The following is a 20,939-nucleotide window of genomic DNA, read 5'->3' on the forward strand; positions in this document are numbered from 1 at the left end:
GTTTTACAATAGTTTAACCATACTCTAATTATTCTTATCAGCCAGTCTTCTGCAAAAGAGTAAAGAAATTGATTAGAAAGGACCTTTTTCCTTTATTTTTATTCTTCCGTCATTCAGCCATCTCTCATGACTCCTCTCTATCTTAATCTAAAAGATCCATGCTGAAAGGATGGGAGGGTTGGGTGTAATATTTCCCATTTAAAAATACGTGCATAGTTTAACTTGTGTTTCTGTTGTTTTAGAGTTCTTTGCTGAACTGGATAAAGTTATGGGCCCTCTGATTTTTAATTCAAGCATCATGACAGACCTAGTGCGTTACACCCGTCAGGGATTACATTGGTTGCGCCTGGATGCCAAGTGATATTTTGAACTGAAGGAATGGAAAATCGAACACATTTTTCTCGCTGCCTCTGATTTATCTCCACAACACTGTGTCATGTCAATAAGGAAGACTGCCATAACACATTGCTTAGTTGACACTAAGAGCAAGGAATGCTTTCACATGTCTCCCATCCTCATTTGTGTTTTGTGTTTTAACCCCAAATCATCTGGTTAATGGACTTCTTCAGTATTCCCATTTTAAGTTATTTAAATATTTTAAAATTTGCTACATTATAAAGGTGTAGTTTTGCTGATCTGTCCTGGATAGATCATTGGAATTCCAGTCATAATACATAAATAGTCAGTTTAAATCCTATTTATTTTAATTTTTTAATTTTAATTTTGAAAAGCCCAGTTTTGGGCAGTTTTAGCTATTTCTTCCCTAAATTTACCCTTTCGAGTACTTAGGAGAAATTAAACATAGACACTTTATTTAAGTACTTTGTGAGCTTTGTTACTCTGTAATGTCTTGTGGTGGTAGAGCCTGTAAAAGGAACTAGGATTGATAGGTTCTAACGTGTAGGGACACCATACTTTTCATGCCTAATGCCTATGAGTCAACTAATAAATGACAACTACAGATTTATTATTGCAGAATTTGTACTAAATAGAAAAGTTCCAGATATTCTTCTACGTATTAAGATACTTCATTTAAATGAATTATAAAGAAATTTATATGGAAAAGTATTTAGCTGGATCTGACTTGGATTGTTTACAAGGCAGTTTCAAAACATCAATTAACACTATAACAATCACAAAACATTACAGTAATTTGCATTTAATGTAATATTGAAGTAATGGTGTAGGAATGAACTTCAGTCTGATAGGTGCGATGCATACAGGAAGGGTTTCTGAAAAGGACAATCTTGTGCTTTTTTGCATCTCTTCATTTAAAATACGTTTTGTTTCTGTGCTTGTCATTTTTTGATACTTAGAAAATCAGTGAACTTTGTGGTTAAAAAACCAACAATAGTTAAATTCCTACCAGAACTGTCATTTGCATCTTTTCCATTGACTGAGAAACCAGTAATCTTAAGTAGAAATCGAGGTCCATTTTTTTTCCTTTTAGGGTCTGATAGGTAATGGACACTACAGGATGACAGTGCAACAGCCATCGTGGGGTGGGAGCACACCTGCTATTACAGGGAAATTGACTGTTTTGATGCAGAATGGATTTAAAACTTGTATTTACCCAGTGTTAATGAAGGTCCCATTAATGTTTGATGGAGCATAGTATTCACTTGCAAGGGAGCGACTTGGTGCAACAGAAGTGGTTCGTGGAGTTGCAATTGACTGCTCTCAAAAAGTGTAAACCAAAGTACCTTTCCATGTAAGGTGCTTGTCTGAGTAAAAGGTTTAAAATGCTACTGCTTTCAGTATTGCTTAGTGCCCCTAACATGTCTGGTGTGCCTTATGCCTTACTTTTAGATGAAGATTTTATGAACTGTTTACAAGATGTTTTACAGCAGGACCAGGTATACTGTATGCAGTGGTCTTCTGCAGTACTTTGGTAAAATTCCATTTCCTTTTTAAAAGTACTAGTGTCCGTCACACAAACTGACTTCTCATTGCGGTGGTCTCCTTTTGAAGAGTCAAACTCTGAATCCTTTGGAGTGAGGTTGTGGAATGCTGCTTTGTTTTCTCTCCCACTTAACCCTTTATTCTGTACCAGATATGAACGTGCATGTTCAGGAAAATTATTGCACTAAATTTTTTGTGTAGTTGTAGTTAAGTGCCAAAATCACGGCAACCTCAAGAGAAGGAATAGAATTCTACGCTACTTAGTACTGCAGTATGTCCTATGGGCTTTAAGAGTTTAGAAGTTTTGCAAATTAGTAACCTACTAAAAGGTAGCTGCATATTCGTAGAGCTTCCTTTGCGTTCCAGCGTGTTTTGTACTTCCAGAAAAGCTTTGCTACGTACGAATTGATACATGGTTAACAGACCTGTGACTTTTCCATGATAGCTGAATTTACTCTTCAGGTCTGTTGGAGCATCCTTTTTATTGAATCACTGTGCAAAGGTCACGTTTCTGTTAGTGTTTGCTGTTCGAGACAGAACTCTGTACCCTCAAACTCCGCATCTTGGTTAATGGGACACTGTCAACTATTTTTCCTTTAATACTCTAAAGTGCCTAGCACACTTTTGACGCTATATAAAAAATACCTTCGTAGAAGTTGCATTCATAGTTTATTTTTTGTGTAGTGCTGCACTAGCCAGCATGGCTGTTTTTTGGCTTGCTCCTTTGTGCACAGTTACCATTACTGTTAGCAGGAATGGTCTCATCTCTGGGAATTTTTTTTCCTTAACTAGAGTCCCACAAATACCTTTTGGTGTCACGCTAAATTGGTCTCTTAAAAATGTATCGCTTATCACTAGATCAGTGGATCTTAAAAAATTGTCTTCAAATGACCAGAAGACTTTTTACATCGTGTCAAAATGTGGACCTGAACTGGTTGAAAGTGTCCCACCTAAACAGTATACTTCGTAGTCAAATATCCTCTAGAGTGCTGTCCCAGGTCTTCTGTCTGTACGGGAGATACGCAGTGGTCTTGTTAATTGACAAGAAATGCCTTATGCATCTGTGGCTATTTCAAACAGATAAATTTAAACTTCGCAATTCCAAAAGCATATCTTAATTTGAGATTTACCATTGTTTCCAAGAGTTATGTACTTTGTCAGATTTCATAGCTTAAAAAAAAAAATGCAAGTACGTAATAGGCTTCCATCCCTCTGTCAAAATGCAGGCGAACGGTCTAAACCTGTCCTTTCGTACCTCTACACAACAGCAGTGGAAATGCACGCCACTTCAGTACTATTGCACGTCACACTAGTGACTAACGACGAGGGAATCCCTAACTCCTGGCTTCCTAAATGATTCCCCAGATGATCATATATTAAATACGTATCAATGCTGTAATTTTAATTCCCTCACTGAACGCGGTCCCAGTTGGTGAATCTTAAAAATGGCTTAATCAGACTAGGCTTGCTCAGATATCAATACTATTTGAATTTGCTGTCAAACTTGCAGGTTCCTAGGTGATAAGGTGCAACCATTTGTAATTATAAACAAATCTTCAGGACACCAGAGTAAAACAGCCCGAGACTTTTATTTTGATTTGAAATTATTAGCCATAAAGCAGAGCATATGGATGGCTCTCCTTGGCTTTTGATGGCAGTATGCAATTTGTATTGTATGTGTCTTTTAATATATATGTATATATATATGAACTCAGTCTGTCCAAAGTATATGTTATACTTGTTTTTAGATTATGGTGCAACTGACTATATTGATATATTATTTATTGAGTGCTGAATCACCATCTTATTGGTGATAAATATTGCATATTATACAGGAGTGCAATGTATATTCCTTTAGATTGCTGAGGCTTGATTGCTGTGATAACAAAAAAATGCCCTGAAATGTATTTATGAATGGCCCCAACATACAGAGAGTCAGTACTTTATGGAAATAATGTAGCACTTGCCTGGGGCAAGTAAAATAAAGCCGTAGGCAGATAATTATGTCGTTTGCCAAAATGGCAAACTACTGGAAAGAGAGACTACCTTTGCTGTATTTAATATTTCATTTACCCAACAGATATTTGCTGTCACTGCAGTGTTTATATTAAGGCAGATACAAAAGGGCCTGAGCAAGTCAAGTTTGAATTACCCATTGGGGAGTAAACAGCTTCCAAATTCTTAGATTTCTGACAAATACTTTGGTCGGGGTTTAAATTACTCCCATCTGATGAATCAGTGTTACGGAAAACCCTGAGTTTCCAGGCAACAAAGTTAATGCTAGACATCTTTAAGTATAAAGAGTAGCCAAAGCTTTTGCTAGCCAACTCAGACAAATCCAGACCTATTCCAGGAGACAAATTTCCTAAGTGGGAAAGTTACGTAAACTCAAACAATCAGGGAACCGTGATGTATGTCCAACTCCATTACTTTTCGAGGAATTGGTCTCTGCTGCCATGATGCCATGTGAAAACAGCAGTGTTGGGGCGGGGAGAGGCAGGGAGGGAAGGGTCAGCTGTACAGTCAATAAATTCTTCTCCCAGTATGCGTGTGGCAGAGCAGCAGCTCTGGTCTGTGCGCGGTCAGCCTTTCGGACAGCGTTGGCTCTCTGCTCTCTGCCAATACTCAGCTGAGTTTCGGTCGAATACGCTATACGGAGCAATTTGAAATGCTGTGGCACAGCATAGAGTTTATGTAGGCTATCTTCATGTAAACGCTTCACCTGTTTTAATTTCATCTGGAAGCTTAATGGAAGTGTATCCATTCCTGGTGTAACTCTCCACACGTGCTAACAGAGCTGATACCGGCAAATTGGAGTGCAGTGTTCCCTGTCTTCAGTTTTTATATGCAGCCCTAATCGTTGATGTAGTTGGGTGCACAGTACTTCTGCAGCGTTTGTTTTTGGCTGCATTGGCATTATACATCTGAAAACTCAACTCTAAGGACCAGGCATGACTTTTGCAAGCACAGTTCCTGACATTTGTATCTGGTCCCCCTTTTAAATTGTTTTAAGAAATTTTGTATATGGAGGATAAAGTGCTTATATATTTATTAAAAATCCTTTATCTTATTTGAAATTATTATTTGGTGAAGAAGGGTTTTTCTTTTGGGGGAGGGCTCGTGGGTGGGGGAAGGTAACTTTTAACCTGTCACTTATAAATGAAGCCCTTATTAATCATACAGAAAGGTACTGTTAGTAACTATAATGGGATGTCTCTGTTTTATGCTTTGTACATGACAAGTCCATGTGTTACATTTTGTTTCTATCAAAATATTTAGGCATCTGTCTTCAACCAAAACCTAAAAAAAAAAAACAAACTGTGATTTTATTTGTTGCAATACATTTGAAATTTCAAAGGGTACTTTGGGGCTCAAAATTAGGATTTCTAAGTCAGTATGTGCATTTCACGTAATAAAGCTGTTAATGGTGAGCAAAGTATTATATACTAACTAGATTTTTTCCACATCTGTATAGTATATTCTATGTATTTTGTGGTATTGAGATTATAGAAAGTTTAGTGTCTGAAACATGCGTTTAATGTGTATTTTTAAACAAATTTATGGCAATTAAAATATTTGGAGAAAAGGGTATCACATTTCAATTTGTAAAGATCTTTTTAACTACTGTGTCATTAAAATGCTTTGTACAATGCAAAACTGTAACTGGAGAAACTAAGTTTAATAAATATCAAATAGATTTTCTGTATTAAACTTCAAAAACACTGTGCTCGTATCTGTTGCATGGGCTTTCTCCTCCCTGGTATTGCATTTTTAAGCAGAGTTTTCTGTTTTGATCCTAGTGCTCTATGCATAACAAAAGGAAAATTGCATTCAGTATTTGTGTCCCAGACTTGTTGATATTTGTCTAATCAAAAGTGGCTTTGTTTCTTTCGGCCCTCCGAGTTAACACACAGCAGGTCAAAATTGGGTTTTGATCAATTTATTTTAAAATAGTAGATACTTCAGTGGCAGAAGTCAGTCTAGGACATTTATTTAAGTAAATTTGATTAGAAGTAATTAAAAGTAAATACTTTTCCTTCCAGTTATCACTGGATATATTTGGGATACTGAAAATGCTATCAGTATTATCGGTTTGTTTGCTCCCTCTTTCTAACAGGCCTTTATCTGAAGTACTGGTAAGAGTTCAGCTGTTGAGACTGAAATGAGATGGAAGCATGATCTACTTTATGCACTTCCCAGGTTGAAGGATAAATGTCTAAAGTCCAGTTTGAAATAAGCACTCCGAAATGCCAGCTGTGCACTCATCATACACTTTGCTCACAGGATACAAGGAAAACCAAGGTATTGAGCAAAAACCAAGGTGGTTTGCTGAATATAAATTTTTAATTCACACCTTTAAAAAAAAAAAAAAAAAGAACCATTACAAAAAACCAAAACGAACACGAGATGCAGAGTCCTTTTACTGAGCTTGGCCAGAGAGTCATCCTGAAGCGTGTGCTGCAGAGGTACAGCCTTGGTTAGGAAATGCTCTCAAGTTGTTTAAAGTCCTTTTTTATCAGTTCATATGACAGAAATGTTAAATATACTTATTGCTTGATTCACTGTCCTAGCTTTTGAACAGTCAATAAATATTTCACAAGTAGAGCGGAGCATTGTTAGCAGTAACAGTGATGGGCGTTCTTCATCGTGACAGGTCACTCTGAGGCTGTTCTGAGGAAACAGCGGTTCTTCCTGGAAAACAAAACATCATCAGGCACTGACGGCTCGGACTGCCAGCTGCGTAGGGCTCAGACATACATCCTCAGATACATCCTTAGCAGCGTTCCTCTTACCCAGCTGTACAGCAGTGCTTGTATTCAGCTCATGTAGCCATGCACATTGTATTCACCTTCTTATTCAGTTCACCTCGATTCATTTTGTGTTCTTTGCTTTACATAATAACTACAAAATGCATGTTAGCCAGGGCTGTGTGGTCTGGCTGCAGTGTAGAAATTACACACAAATGAAATCCCTTTCTGTCTATATCTTCCTGTAGCTGCTGTTAGAGTTCACCTGTGTTAATCAGTAGAACCAAATGATGCATTTCAAATGCATGCAAAATAGCAGGCCGACTACCAGGTCCTATTATATTTACGTAGAGTAGAGAGTGGATATATTCTACCCTGTCTCTGCTTTCTGGTATGTGTACAGTAGGTGCCACACAAAATCAGCTTTCAGTCACTAAGTAGTTATTTTAACTAATCAGTTTAATTGTATGTAGTTGGACAATTTGTTTATGTCTAGTGTTCATGAGAACTAAATGGTTTTTGATATTTTAGTTGTCTTTTAAACTATGAGCTTAAGTAGTCACCTTAAATTGATTAATTTAGGGTAAGACACTGCTTTTAAATAATATGCGCTTTAAAGTGAACAGTATTGGCTTTAAGAAGGATTGATTTTAAGGTGTCTAAGTGATTATCTAAAAGCTGTCTAGAATCCTATGTTCTTTTTTGAAAAGACAGGTTATTTGGGGTTGCGATGAAAGGTCTAAGGCTTGTAATCAAGGGCACTTGGACTCTGCTCTGTTTGCATTGCTTACAAAAGATGTCTAAGTCTATTGCCCCATCCGTATTCCTGGTATCTTTTTTTTTTATGCACAGAATTAATTCCATATCTCGTTTGGGTGAGAATAAGTGGGAACTTCCTTTACATCATATAATATTAAGAGTCGCTGAGCCTGAACATTGATCAGGATTAGTTACCTGCACAGCATTGTAATGCATTCACTATTATCCCTGCACGAGGCTCCAATGGGTCTTAGTGAGACTCCTCTCCAGAAAGGTGTCATCCGCCTCTGTCTTGTTAGCTGGGGCTGTTGTTGGTGCAAGGAAGCGCAGTGTGCCTGAAACAGTTGTAGCACGACTGTCAGAACATGCAGCAGCTGTAAGCGGTTGGTCATTCTGATGCTGAGGTCAATAGTCTTAAAATTAAGTGAAGAACTTGAAATCTTTCTCGTTTTGAGATCATAGCATGCTCTGTTAAAGTATAATTGCTTGTATCCTAACCCCAAAGAAGTAAGAACTATAAAAATTAACTGTTTTTCAGTTGTCTTGGGAGGGGAGGCAGAATTACTTGCCAAGTCATGTCTTGGAGTAACCCCGTATTCACTAGGCTGTTACTCTACTTTTTTATGATGTTGAACCCTCTAAAAGAGCTCTGCTGTCACCTCCAACTCCTGCCCATTGCTCTTATTCACATAGATCATAACAGTTTTTATTAACTACCAGACCATTTCAATTAGCACTTTAAATAGTTATCTCTGTTTACCTGGCTGAGCAGCAGTGAGCAGAGCAGAAAGACTGCCATCACCTTCCAACAGTGCATCTTCACAGTACGAGCTGTCACACTGACTGTAGGACCAGCCTTGGGGGGAGGAGGTAGGAAGAGCCCCAAATAGAACTTCCCAAGCTTCAGCTAGATTTTTATAGACTTCATTCTCTTATCATTTCATCAGCTGTCAGTCATCACAGGAACAAAGTTCGTTTCGGAGCAAGAGGGAATTACTAAGTTAGCATCTGCTGAAGTGATCTGGTTCAAGGCCTGTCTGGCTGGCTAATGATTGACTCTCCTTCCACTTGTACTTTGTCTGGTCAGCTTACCGGTTGCACCAACTCTTCCTTTTTTTTAAAACCTACCTAACGTGTTACCAGAACTCCATGGTGTATTTGCAAGCAAAAGGGTGGCTGGCCCAAAGTATTATGGTAAAGATCAAAAGCCACAACCTTATTTAACTTCTGTGACATTCACAGGGTGTTCAGCTTTGAGTTTGTGAGCTGGGGGTAAGTATTGTCTTACCAAGCTTATTTGGAGCAGAGAATCGTGCTTTTGATTCTGCTTCTCACTCTTGGTACATGAAAGAATCATGAGGAAGTTACTTAACCTTCCTTTCCACGCACACAGTACTCAAAAAGCAGATGTAAGACTTTTCAGATGGGTTTTGGAATGTAAAAAGTTATTTTATGCATGATAAATAATAGACCTCTTTTTCCAGGGACCCTAATGTATAGTTAAAGACAATAATCTCTAGATAGCAAATCCCAAAAGTTGAAGAGACTGCTGCAAGGGTTTTCTGGAGCTGAGTTGCTCCATGTGGCAAGACTATGGTTTCTTTAGATGAGCCATCTCTGCTACAGTCTGCCTCTGTACCTTACAGCGCACTCACAATGGTGCAGACGACTCCCATTGATGTGGATGGGCAGTTTGTAATCAAGACGAATCTTAATTTTTCCATTGTGAAATGAGATTGCAACAGCCTAGAGAAAAGAATGTTTAAGAAGAGCTATTACCTCTCATCTTCTCTATAATCCTCTGTTTACGAACATTGGGACAAGTGGGAGAAGTGTATGTCTAAGATTACCAGTCTGTAAATGGACCTTGCTGGTACTCGCTGCTCCTCCTCATCTGTGAGATCTTGTGCATCTGGCTCCCACATCTGTCCCATGTACACCATCTCTGTCAGGTACAAGATTTTTGATGATTGCAGAGTCAAATAAAGAGAATACTTGACATGAATAAATTGGTATGTGTAGGTTTTGGAGCACACTATGTTTTAAGTCACTTCAAGTAGAAAGATGCTGTATAAAACAATTAAGTATGTTTTAGCTAAATTGTAAACACAAATCTGGATGTAATGGCTTACCGTGTTCTGTGATTGTTTAATAAGGAGGCAGAAGTGCCAGCGTGGAAGGCAAGTTACTCAGATTAAGATAATGCCATGTTGTCAGGTTCCTGTCTACATATGATTACCCCTTAGCCCACACTTCACTGGGATTAAACAAAAACCCTTCCTAGTGTATTGGTGTACAACCACTACTGGAAAATTTGTTCCTTTCCTAGGGTTCTTTGTACACTCTTTCCTCTGCCCTGTTCGTCTTGCTTCCCTGGGAGGAGGAATCGAAACCCTTCATTATTTCACCTTCCTGTGTCTTATGTAGGGAAGGAAAGGGGACAGTAAATGATGGCACATCAAATAGCTGGACTTAGAAGTTTCTTTTACATTTGGCTGTGAATTTCTCAATTGTTTTTCCCATGAAGTCCTTTCTTTACATGCACCAGAGTTCTAATTTCTGCTATTTCCACTAGGCACTAGTATAGAACAGAGAAAGGAAAACAAGAGGCGGCAGCAGTAGTCTTGACTTCATCTGTGGAGCACAGGATTTGAAATGACAGCTCTTTCAACTCTGACAGCAGTGCCCTCTGTAAGTCACGGTTTCTCGGCTAGGTTAAGACTAGTACTTTGTGACGATATGTCAAAATTGCTGTGTGTCCTGGGTTACTAACAGCGTCAGCATATCCCTTTCAGGCAGCAATCTATTTACTCTGTGCAGGAAACTGGGGAAGAAAGAAAAAAATTGAACCGATTGTTTCCACATACGCAAGTCCAGCATGCCAGTAAAAAGCCACAGCAAAGAGGCAGGTTAGAACAATGCAACATAACAAAAAAAGACACGAAATGTTGCTCTGTTGCCACTTCCAATGTTTAGGAAAGGGAGAACTGAAAAATGACTGACAAAATTTCAAGCACCTTGTTCAGATTCTGAAATACCCACCGGCCGAACTCCCAAATGCCAGCAGGAGCTGTATCCCTGCTGGTAGCAGTCTCTGCATCCAGCTCCCTGCCCGGCGGTCTGGGTGAGCGCAGGGGCATGGGAGCCGGAGGGCGGCTCGGCAGGGCTTGGTGGAGCAAAGGGTGAGGAGGCCCAGCCTGCCTCCTGACTCACTGCTGACATTGCAGCGGGGCTGAGCCGCTGCCCGAGCAGTCGCTGGGCTGCGGTGCCTTGGGTAACGGGTCACCGGCTGAGGTGAAGGTGCCACGTTGTTTACAGTAGTCTAGCAGCTGGTTCAGAGGCAGTTCAGCTGCCTGAATGGGGGCAGGGACCTTGTGAGAGAGACCGAGATGAGCTGCTCACCTTCAGCAGAGTAGGCGAGATGAAATGCATTGAAAAACTAGCATTTGCTGAAGCTACGAACATAAAAGTTCACACATGCTATCATTTAGGCTACCCTTCAGCTGCTGTGGGCTGCTTGAGATGTCTTTGCCAGCTCTCACAATCGTAGTAGCCAGTTTGTTGTTCCCTGCTTGCTTAAGCTGCCTAGAAAATACCAACAAACTGAAATGCAGAGTTAAATTTAAGCACAGAGTATTTTTGGCACAACTTGCAGCACTGGGTGACTTGTATTACTCCTGTTTATGCTGACCTCGGACTGCTTGGAGTAAACACAAGAGCAGTAGGAACAGCCCTAAGATGGAGCTTAGTCTTATGTGCTTTTTAAACATTATGTTAAGAGCCCCAAAAGAATAAGGCATTCAGCTATAAAAATTGCATGCCCCCCAAGAGACTGAGCATCTTTATCTTCCAGACAGCCCAGCTTTGAGCACACCAAGTCCCTAACGCAGGGAAATGACGCTCATGGCCTGTGGATAAGATAAACTCTCAGGACCGGCTACAAGAATAGCATGACAGGGAGATAAACGTGTTGCTTTGCATGGTGCATGAGCTTGAGACAGTCAGCTCAAGACTGAAAGGAAAAAGAGGGATGAAGGAAGAGCCAGATGTTCTGGACTTTCAACAGTGAAGCTTTTTTATATGCTCAGAGCCACAGGGTGAATTTCTTTGTCACATACTCAAGTAACTTTACTACTACCATTTGATTTTAAATCATCTTCAGGTATTAAATAGTCTTGTTTCTCCCGGTGGTTTCCAAGAAGCAGCTTCTAATCCAGCCTGTTAACACTAATCAGATATCAGAATTGCAGTTAATCATCTGATTAACGTTAATAAATACAGTAACTAGGTAATTAGTATCACAGAATCATAGAACAGCCCAGGTTAGAAGGGACCTCAAAAGATCATCTGGTCCAGCCATTCGTGGGAAGGGAGCCCAGATGAGGTTATCTGCCACCTGAAAACCTGTGGCAACAGGGGCTCCACCATGTCTCTGAGGAGGTTGTTCCAGCGATCAATTGTTCTCACAGTAAAAAATTGCTTTCTTGCATCGAGATGAAACCTCTCCCAGTGCAGCTTGTCCCCGTTGCCCCTTGTCCTCTGCACAGGGCAACTTGGGGAGAGCGAGCCTCTGCACAGAGGGTCAAAGTCCACGTTCGATCCGAGCTGTCAGCCAGCTCATGCAGTTTTTGTCAATATCAAATCAGGTGGCCTATTTGTTTTTCACATATATCAAGGTTAAAGGAAAAAGCAGTGGCCAGTGATGGAAAGATAAAGAGAGCAATGAGCTGTTATTTTGGATCATCTCCAGCTGAAGGCAGCCTTTGCTACACTAGTTATACTGAGAAATGTTTCACAGAAACAGGAGTCAAAAAAGGCTGGAAATGCTGTCATATAAAAGAGTTTGAGTGCACAGAACTTTAGCCTGATCATCTCCCTTTACAGCGTGAGCCAGACAGAGATGTGATGCTACTCACCTTAAACATCTCAAGACACAGATTTCACACAAAGGCATGGGGCAAAGTTAAAGTTTATTAGACTCATCTCCCTCTCAATACCCCTCTAGTCACGCAAGCAAGCTTAGCAACACGGAGTTGATAATACAGCGAGGTAACAGTCTCCTTATTAACTCAGTTACTGGTCATTTTCATAGTCAGCAGGGTTCTTCCTCTTCAGTCTCTCAAACTCTTGCATTCCCCAGGAGTACAGGAGATAGGCTCCCACAAAGGCTGGAAAGCAAAGGGGACACTCACAAGTCACGCTGCAATAAGCACAGCACAGAACCACCGCGCTCCCGTGACAAAACAGCCTCACGCAAAGCCGCCGCTACACGGACGCCTCCCCCGTCCCCAAAATAATGCCGAGAAGGTAAAAAAAGAAAAAAAGGGGGCCTCGATCCCTCAAAGACCTCTCCCTGAGCCATCTCCCACCGTACTCACGGGGCACCACCTTGAAGACCTGGGAGCTGAAACGCCGCCAGATGTTGGGCAGCCCGTGGGAGAAGACGTTGGGGAAGGCGCGCTGCTCGAAGGGCGAGAGGCTGTAGGTGATGACATGGCGAACCCGCGCCAGGTTCCCGAAGTGAAGGCCCATGGTGTCACCTTCTTCACCCTGGCTGCCGCCGCGCCGCTTCCGCTTCCGGGGGAGCGGGCGGTGGCAGTTCCCTCAGTCTCTCCCCTCACCCCCTCAGCGAGGTTTATGGCCGCCGGCCGCTGTCCCTATAAAATCACAGTTTATATATCACAACCGTAAGAATTTAATCCTGCTGAAATTTCCTCTGAGCCCGGGGGGTGTGGGGGGGATTTTCAACGGCGAGTCGGTACCGCGTTAAGGGGGACACCCGCCCCAGGGGAGCGCTTCAAAATCCAAAGACGAGCTGGTCGTCAGAGAAGAGGCCGCCTTTTTGTGGTTTCCTACGTCAACAGCAAGAGGTCTTGAATATTACTATTATTAGAATAATTATCCCTGCAGACTAAAAATGGTGTAGCAGCATAAACCCGCCCTGGAGAATGCGGTCGCAACCTTTAATCCGGTAACGTATTCCCGAAGCTGCGTGTAGCTGACCCCAAAACGCAGTTTCTTTAGCTTGACTTAGGCATTTTGTCTTAAATAGGCTTTTCCATTTGTGTCACAGAAAGAATTAATTTTACTTTCCTCCTTGGCAGCTCGGTGAAGCTGAATTCCTGCTGTTTGAAAGGCATTAGCAGGGGCGATGCTGTATTAGGCAATTTGAATTAACCCAATCAAATGCAGCGTCGACTGTGGGCTGGGATTTTTTTGTTTGTTTGACATCAAGATATCTGCCTTGAGCTTTTGGTATTTATTTCAAACGAACCTTCAATTAGAGCCAAAGTGAGTGCTATTTTTAGTTCAACAGTTCCAGGCTAATGCAGTCTTCAGTTAGGAACTTCATTTTGATAGAAGCTATTTGACTGTTAGCCAGATCGTATTGCACCTCCACAGAGTGCTTCAGATCTGGAGAAGCATCACACCGACATCGACTAGTTCACAGGGATGAGGTAGACCTTTGTCAGGGTAACATAAAACCAGACACAGTCCTCTCCAGTTCAATCCTTCCCCCACCTGGCTGAATTCCCAGCCCCAGGCCAAGCCCTGTAGAATTCCACAGGTCATGATCTAAGGTTAGGGTCTGGTTAGGTAGCTTATTGTGGAAAGTTAAGGCACTTACGTATCAATGCATTAGCAAATCATCATTTTAAAGGCTATTCTTAATGAGCTTTGAGAAGACAGTGCTGCTCCACAGACTTCTATTCAAAAAAAACCAAAACTAAAATCCCACCAAAGCTGGAGTTTTGTGTGTGAGCCCCATCTAAAGACCTCTTAGCTTGGGTCCCCAGCCCAAAACCAGCATTTTTGACAAAGTTCTTAAAACTAGAAAAGTCTAAGAGAAAATAAATCAATTGTATTAAAAATCTTTTGAAAGCATATAGAATTAAGACACTATAATTTTATTGTGAGAGGAAACAAGGCTATAGCCCCACCTTTTCAGACTACTAAACCAGTTCAACAGCATTTAAATCAATTAATTTAATAGGCTTCTAAAAGCCTTGCCCCCCCCCTTAAACTGACAGCATTGCACATTTCTTTGCAATTCAGAAGCAAGTGGCAGTGTGGTTCCACATGTAGCTATCCTGTGCCCTCACCCCATGAACAGCTTATGGTTTGTTCTTGAACTAGATCAAGTCTTTCTGTTTTTAACAACTCACCAGTAAGCTGGTGCTGGTTCTTACTCAAATAGCTCAGTGATTTAAATTTTCACAAGTTACCACACAGCTGTCCTTAAATTCTTACCGCCCATTGTTGAGAAAACCCAAAGAGTGCAACAGAAGAAAAGCAAGAAACAACCTTGTAACTTTTTACAGAACAGTGAGAAGAGTTGACTTCTTGCTTGGGGAAACTGGAAACATAGTAGGGAAAAAGAATGAAAAACTGAGAAAGTAATTTTAACATTAAAGACTTTCTTCCTAGACACTTGCTGCAGATGTCACACAAGATCTCTTTATATAGAGGAAGACTAGCAGGCACTGGGTGTAAGTGGTGTGCATGATAGACATTTATTTCTTTTTTTAAATCTATAACAAAACCTCTTAAAATAGACATCTGGTAGTCAAAACCTTTTCCACATTTTAAATGCAAAATTATTCCAATAAAAAGATATTATTTACATTTAATTTCACATTCTAGAAAGGCTGAGTGGCTACAAAAATAAGTGCTATGATGTAAACACCTTCTGCTAACTCCATGCTAAATCCTAACCGTTTTTACAGAGCTATTAGAATTACACAAATACTATTCATTTGTTTATAGCTACAGATACTTTGAGGACGCAGAAATATCCAAACCCAGATTAAAATCGATTAGGGTTCACCCACTACCGACAAGTGCACTTGGTAGCTATCATATCTTCGTACTCTTTGTAGACTATGGAGCCATCGGGCTCTATGGTTAAGACACTCAGTGGGCTGTATTCAGCAGGAACACAGGAGGGCTTTGGAACAGAGGAGTCCAGTTTCTCATATATTATGTTCTGTACCATTGTGTGTACCGGAGAGCCGTAACGATGCCCGACAACCCTTGGGCAGTCACCTTTACAATACTGAGGGCTGTACCTGTGTGGTGCTATTATCCATTTGTCCCATTTTAGTTGGCTAAAACTTAGACGGAAGTTGTGAAGCTCACACTCATTTTGAGGGAGCAGAAATTGTTTTATATATTTGCTCAAATTATGAGGTGGAGTTGCTGGTGCTTCTTTAAGATTCTCAGCTCTTCGCTGTCGAGAGGCCCTTTTACCTTGTGAATTCTCTTTTCCTTTGCCACCCGTAGGATCAACAAGCGGACTGTTCCTTTGCCTGGGCCACACTGGGTTTTTCCTTCTGTGTCTAAGTGAGTTCCACCTGTGATAAGCTTGCTCACTGGTATCATTCAGATAAAGAAGAAGAGAAGGGGGAACCAGTGCCATATTAATTGCATTTTCCAGTTTAGTGTTCTGTTGTGGATCACCCATCAAACAAGTGACATTCACAGCCATATGAATATTCCTCCTGTTAGTAGCAATTAGAGGCTGGAGAAAAGAAGTCACATCAATCTCAACCCACTTGCGTTTTCTAACTTCAAATTGCAGGCTAAAAGGTATAGAGTGCGAGAGGCTGGGACACACTTGGCTAGAAGAATCATGCTCCTTAACAGATAAATGGCACATGCATGTAATGGAAGAAGAAATGGGAACTGATGTGTCAAAGGAATAGAGCAAGACAGACTTGAGTAAGTGCTCTAGAGCAGTAACACGATCCAGGTTGAAGAGTAAATCCACCAAGTGAACATCTCCTGAGAAGGGAAACAAAATCTTGTCAAGTTAGTGCATCTTAATTTTCCACCTAGACATGAATACTATCGTGTAGTGGAGAAGTAGAAATAATTCAGCAGCAGAAGAAACCAATTTAGATGCCCTCCCTTACTTTTATTATATGGAATTTCTACTTCAGTCAGGGACATAAGATTTAAGAGTTAAGAAATGACAGCAAAACCAAGAAAACCCATGATTTTAAGAGGTATTAGGATTCATTTCATTAAAAAAAAATAGTACAGGAGGAAGTTAGCAGTTGTCTTTTCAGTGTTTATATGGGGAAACAGGAACTAGATGCTCCCAATTATACAAGCCACGAAATTAAATAGCTAAAGTTTTAAAGTGAATGCTTTCAGAGCTTTTTAGCATTAACTCCAGTTATTCTTCCTACTCATATATTTTTTCCTATTTAAATCTCTTGACCAGCAGCTGCCAGCAAGTCTGAGTAATAACAAGACAGAAATTTATTTATTAGCACTACTTTAAAAAAATTATCATTCTTTCATGGGAGTCACTTTGCTTTTATGAAGCAGAACCAGAGCTTCCAAGTTATTCTGAACACACACTCCTGTCCCATTCACCCCTACTGTAAGATAAAATACTCTTATCTTTTCCCCGATGTTAAGAATTTTCTGGCATTCTTTGAATTTGCTCCAATTTCCGTCTTATTTTGGGATTGATGAACCCATTTCCTGGCCTGTTTTCCAGATGTGGACATAGCCTATGTTTAATATATTGCTTTTTCTACTACTCGCCACTGTATTTTTTCTGTAATTAGAAATTTTTCATTTTTGACCACACAAGTGCGTTAAACGATCTCTTCAAACTTACATAGGCCAAATAATAAGAAATCATATGAGGGCTCTATAGACCTTGATAGACATATATTTCCTGTATTAATGATTTTTTTCTAAAATCATGAATTTGAATAACCTCAATAATTGTAGGAAGTTGGTTCAGATTCAGTCTGCTACTTAATTATTACTACATTTAGGATATATAATCACAAGTTTAACTGTTAATTGTTAGTATATTTATGAATCCATAGATTATACTATGCCAGGAAATTTTAGTCATAAACATTGATTTATTTTTATTTTATTTTTCCATAGTGAATGCTTCTTAACTGAACCTCAGTCTCAAAGTGCTGTTACTGTGCACAGGTATGATGTTTGTCTTTAAGGTTATCTGTCTAAGTAAAAAAATCCAAGTCAAGAGAGCTTGGATCACTTGTCAGCTATCACAGAATTAGAACTAAAGGCCAAGGATTTCTAGCTGCTGTTGCTGGGACCAGCCCATTAAGAAAACTGTGAAACCACAGTAAGTTACAATGTGCCCAGCCATCCTAGTTTTTCAGTCCTGAGCCCAATTTACAAGTAGTTCTGCTCTTCCCTTCAGGATATTCACACATTTGGGTTGTGATTCTTCCCTAGCAACTGTACAAGGCAAGGAGAAAAGTCATCTTGCAATGAGATTCTGGCAGTTTGTTACAAGTCTTATTACAGTGCTAAGTTTCTGTGGCCTTGAAAAAAGCCAGACCAAGATGGGCAGCAGAAGGAAACGTGATACCCATTATGCCTAACCATTTTGTCCACTTTTCTTACTTTACTTAGAACTGATTGTAGAGTTTTCTGTGACTCATAGTAAGATGAGTCAGCCTGAAACATCACTATCATCTTGATTGTAGTACCATTTGTGTGGCATTTCCCAAACTGTGGAGAAGTCTATGTCTAAGCCATTCAAGAAGTAGGTTATGAAACACTCCTACAGTTTAAGAAAAGAGCCATCTGGATTAAAATAGCAACAACTCTAAAGAAATAAGATATTTTTATATTATGCTGCAATCACAGAACACACAGAAAGCCCCCCTTTAACCTTTGCAACTCAGGTCACCTCACACCTACCTTTCATTAGGTCCCTGTGGTGGTGCTTGCATTCAGAACACGGAGTGAAAAGTCGTACAGTGTTATAGAGGTGGCTTTTATTAGCCTTTGGGATTCCCTCCTTGGTAGCAGACATCTTATATAGCCTCTTCATGTACTGAAGAGCTCTGGACCCTGGCTGTAGCCTGGGGGCCTCGCTTTCCCAGTTCTGGTGTCCCCGGTCAGACAGCACCTTGAGAAGGGGAGGCAGGAGGGCATATCCACGTCTCATGCCTTTTGGCAGCTGCGACAACAGATGTAGCTCACTGGCGTTGTCCTCAGGGGCTACCGATAACCCAGAGGTCTTGTCAGAGACTACACGACCCCTGGAACGAGGGGAGCACTGGATGCTAGAAGAAAGCCAATGAAGACAGCAATAGAAACAAACACAAATTCTCCAAGTACTCTCCATGCTTTTTAGGGTTGCAGCCAAAAAAATGCCTCCTCTAAAATATTCAAGGAAAAAGAGTGCCTGAGCCCAATCCCTTTTATACGTTGCAGCTGTGGAATGGGAGGGAGGTTTCCTTCTGATCAGAAACCAAAGAGAAAGATCTGCAGCTGGCTACTGAAACCACATGCTTGTTTGCATTTAGGCTAGAGCCTTTGCCCATTAAAGCATATTATAAAAAAAACCCTCTTATTCTGAGAGTTAACCTTTTTCACATGGTAAATTACAAAACAAGAGTGAGTGCCAGCCTCCAGAGGGAGCTGGGGAGACAAGTTAGTATTGGCTACCCTGTCTAAATCCATATTTATTTGCAGAAATATATATAAAGCTAAATACTATTGCTCTTAGCAATAATAGCTAATAAAAAAGAAACTTTTTCATTTTGTTAACGTATTTCTCACATTTCACTTCCCTATAACAGTAACATCCGCCTGAGAGAGAGGTAACTGTGACTATAGTACCGTCAGATTCGTTTTCATTCCAGCACACAGCACATATTTCCTCCAGTCTGAGGTAAGGCATCCAAAAAGCAGAGTGCTTTTTCAGTCAGTATCAGATATCTGTGGAGTGTGCTCCAAAAGACTCCAAATGGAGTAATATTGATTGCATCAGAAATATTCAGAAACTCTTGTAGCTGAACATAACTACAGGGATGGGGTTTAGTTTTAATTAGGAAAATACAGGGAAAAAAATATGTTTTCATGACAGTTGTTTTTAGTTAGAGCTATGCTATCAATAATCGAGTGAAATGTCACCCATAATCTGACTTTCACATCTTAAGGCTTCTGAGGGAGGATTCGTTGTTCGGAGAGTATTTAATTAACTTACAAAAATGTCAGTCTGGCGTTCTTTGATTTGGAGTGGAAGGTTAATTCAGATAACAATCTATGATATGAAACAATATAACCTTTTCTGCTAGGTTTCTTAAAGCTGATTTGGTTATGTTAAGAAGGGGATACTGTCACTTCTAAGGTCAGCTATGTTTAAACTGTTTTGGACCAGGTGATCTGTACTTTGATTTATTTTAAAAATATATCCTTCAGTCAGGCATGCTTGCACGGAACAAGCTCATCTGCTCCCTCCCTTGTGGGTTTGAATTAGTCCCACTTTACATTAGTTTCAAACACATGTAACTACAGTTTCTGCTGCTCCATGACAACTTAAGCTGCCCTTTAACCCTACCCTCTTCCACAAAACAAACGTGCATTCCTGCTCTCTCCTTTGCAGTGATTTTTGATGTTGTTAGATCTTGTGGTGGGTCCAGTCAGAGAGCTGAAATGGTAGGAAAATAATCCAACAAAAAGTGAATATTTGCTTGGTTGGTCTAGACCTGTGGAAATGTTTAATAGGCCAGTTGATCTGACTATGGCGTGTTGACTACTCAACCCTTTAGAAAATGCAATCATTTCCAGTGCATAAATAGGAGCTGAAATGCTCTGAGAGTGGCTACAGGAATGTGGGGATTCTTAACATCAGTGAAGTCTTAGAGTCTTCCCATGAATGTGTTTCTAACTTTAGGCAGTTCTTGAGCAGCTTCTAATAAACTGGACTTCCTTTGCTCTGCAGTAGCCTATAATAAAGAGGGAGAAAACTGGAGTTTATGTTGCTGTTGATTTTTTCCTCTGAAACCCAGTTCCCCTGAACAGATTACTGATCCAGCACAGTCACAACAATCCCTACGCACAGAACTGAAGCCTAGTGACTTGCAGGGGAGTCAGGAGCTAGGGGAGGCAATGAAAGAGGAAAGAAGAGATCCTTGTAAGCCACACTCGCTGCCAAAGCCACTTTATCATCCAAACTGTGACTTTTTACTGGGCTTCAGGTTTCTCAATGCTTGGACACAATTGCTGAAGAGTTATAAATTGCAGCTATATTTGAGTGAAGATTCTGGCATACCTACAAGTGTAGGTAGTTGCAAATACATGTGCACAAGCATTTAAGATATTAAAGACTTGTTTAGTAAAACACAATGTCCAAGGAGATTAGTTTCATCATAGCTCTTCAAAATCCAGACCATTATTAGATTGTTTGATAGTCTCATGTTTTATATATCTTAAATATTTATTCTCTCTATTATTAATTATTAGATTGCTGCAGCAGAAACTATATTTTCCTTTTTTTCCCTGGAAAACACTAAATACCTAGTGTGTACTACCACAAACTAATAATAATTTTTAAATTCCTATAAAACAGAGCTGAAGAATGTGTAGCTTTGCCCTGTAGCTAGATAATGACGTTTGTTTGTTTCCCACAAGGGAGCGAAAGCATTAATCAAAGGTATCGCTGTTATGCCCTGATAAACAAAGTGTTTTCCTTTTGGCTCACTGAGCTGATTCAGTGGACTTTGAAATATAAGA

The 20,939-nt window shown here is 40.2% G+C and overlaps 3 protein-coding genes across 11 annotated transcripts in view; 1 reads left to right on the top strand and 2 right to left on the bottom strand.

Moving 5' to 3' along the window:
* AFF4 (AF4/FMR2 family, member 4) overlaps positions 1 to 7,599 on the top strand; it is a 54,835-nt gene extending 47,236 nt beyond the window's left edge. For 5 of the 6 annotated variants that reach the window (XM_010578809.1, XM_010578813.1, XM_010578811.1 and 2 more), the window contains one exon: positions 243 to 5,613. In XM_010578809.1, coding sequence (XP_010577111.1) covers positions 243 to 361 — 119 coding nt within the window. In that variant the 3' untranslated portion in view covers positions 362 to 5,613. Of the gene's footprint in view, positions 1 to 242; positions 5,614 to 6,019; positions 6,205 to 6,556 lie in introns of those variants that run through there. The other variant, XR_775106.1, reaches the window with a different exon arrangement.
* Positions 7,600 to 7,802: 203 nt separating this feature from the next.
* Positions 7,803 to 12,967, bottom strand: LOC104838836 (cytochrome b-c1 complex subunit 8). 4 transcript variants are annotated; one of them, XR_775108.1, is made up of 3 exons: positions 12,788 to 12,967; positions 12,326 to 12,577; positions 7,803 to 10,233 (listed from the first exon to the last, which is right to left on the bottom strand). XR_775108.1 is itself a non-coding variant. In XM_010578815.1 (2 exons), the coding sequence occupies exons 1-2, from the start codon at positions 12,939 to 12,941 to the stop codon at positions 12,483 to 12,485; spliced, it is 249 nt and encodes an 82-aa protein (XP_010577117.1). In that variant the 5' UTR covers positions 12,942 to 12,967; the 3' UTR covers positions 7,803 to 12,482. The 4 variants fall into 4 exon arrangements, 2 of the variants coding, with proteins under 2 accessions (XP_010577117.1, XP_010577118.1); XR_775109.1 differs by having other exon boundaries at positions 7,803 to 8,356; positions 9,189 to 12,577; XM_010578815.1 differs by having other exon boundaries at positions 7,803 to 12,577.
* A 2,273-nt stretch (positions 12,968 to 15,240) lies between these two features.
* GDF9 (growth differentiation factor 9) lies at positions 15,241 to 18,546 on the bottom strand. Its single transcript, XM_010578817.1, has 2 exons — positions 18,117 to 18,546; positions 15,241 to 16,193 (listed from the first exon to the last, which is right to left on the bottom strand). Exons 1-2 carry the CDS (start codon positions 18,544 to 18,546, stop codon positions 15,241 to 15,243), a joined length of 1,383 nt encoding a protein of 460 aa, XP_010577119.1.
* Between the last annotated feature and the right edge of the window lie 2,393 nt (positions 18,547 to 20,939).

This window comes from Haliaeetus leucocephalus, unplaced genomic scaffold, assembly GCF_000737465.1.
Source record: "Haliaeetus leucocephalus isolate CR32 unplaced genomic scaffold, Haliaeetus_leucocephalus-4.0 Scaffold656, whole genome shotgun sequence".
Lineage (NCBI taxonomy): Eukaryota > Metazoa > Chordata > Aves > Accipitriformes > Accipitridae > Haliaeetus > Haliaeetus leucocephalus.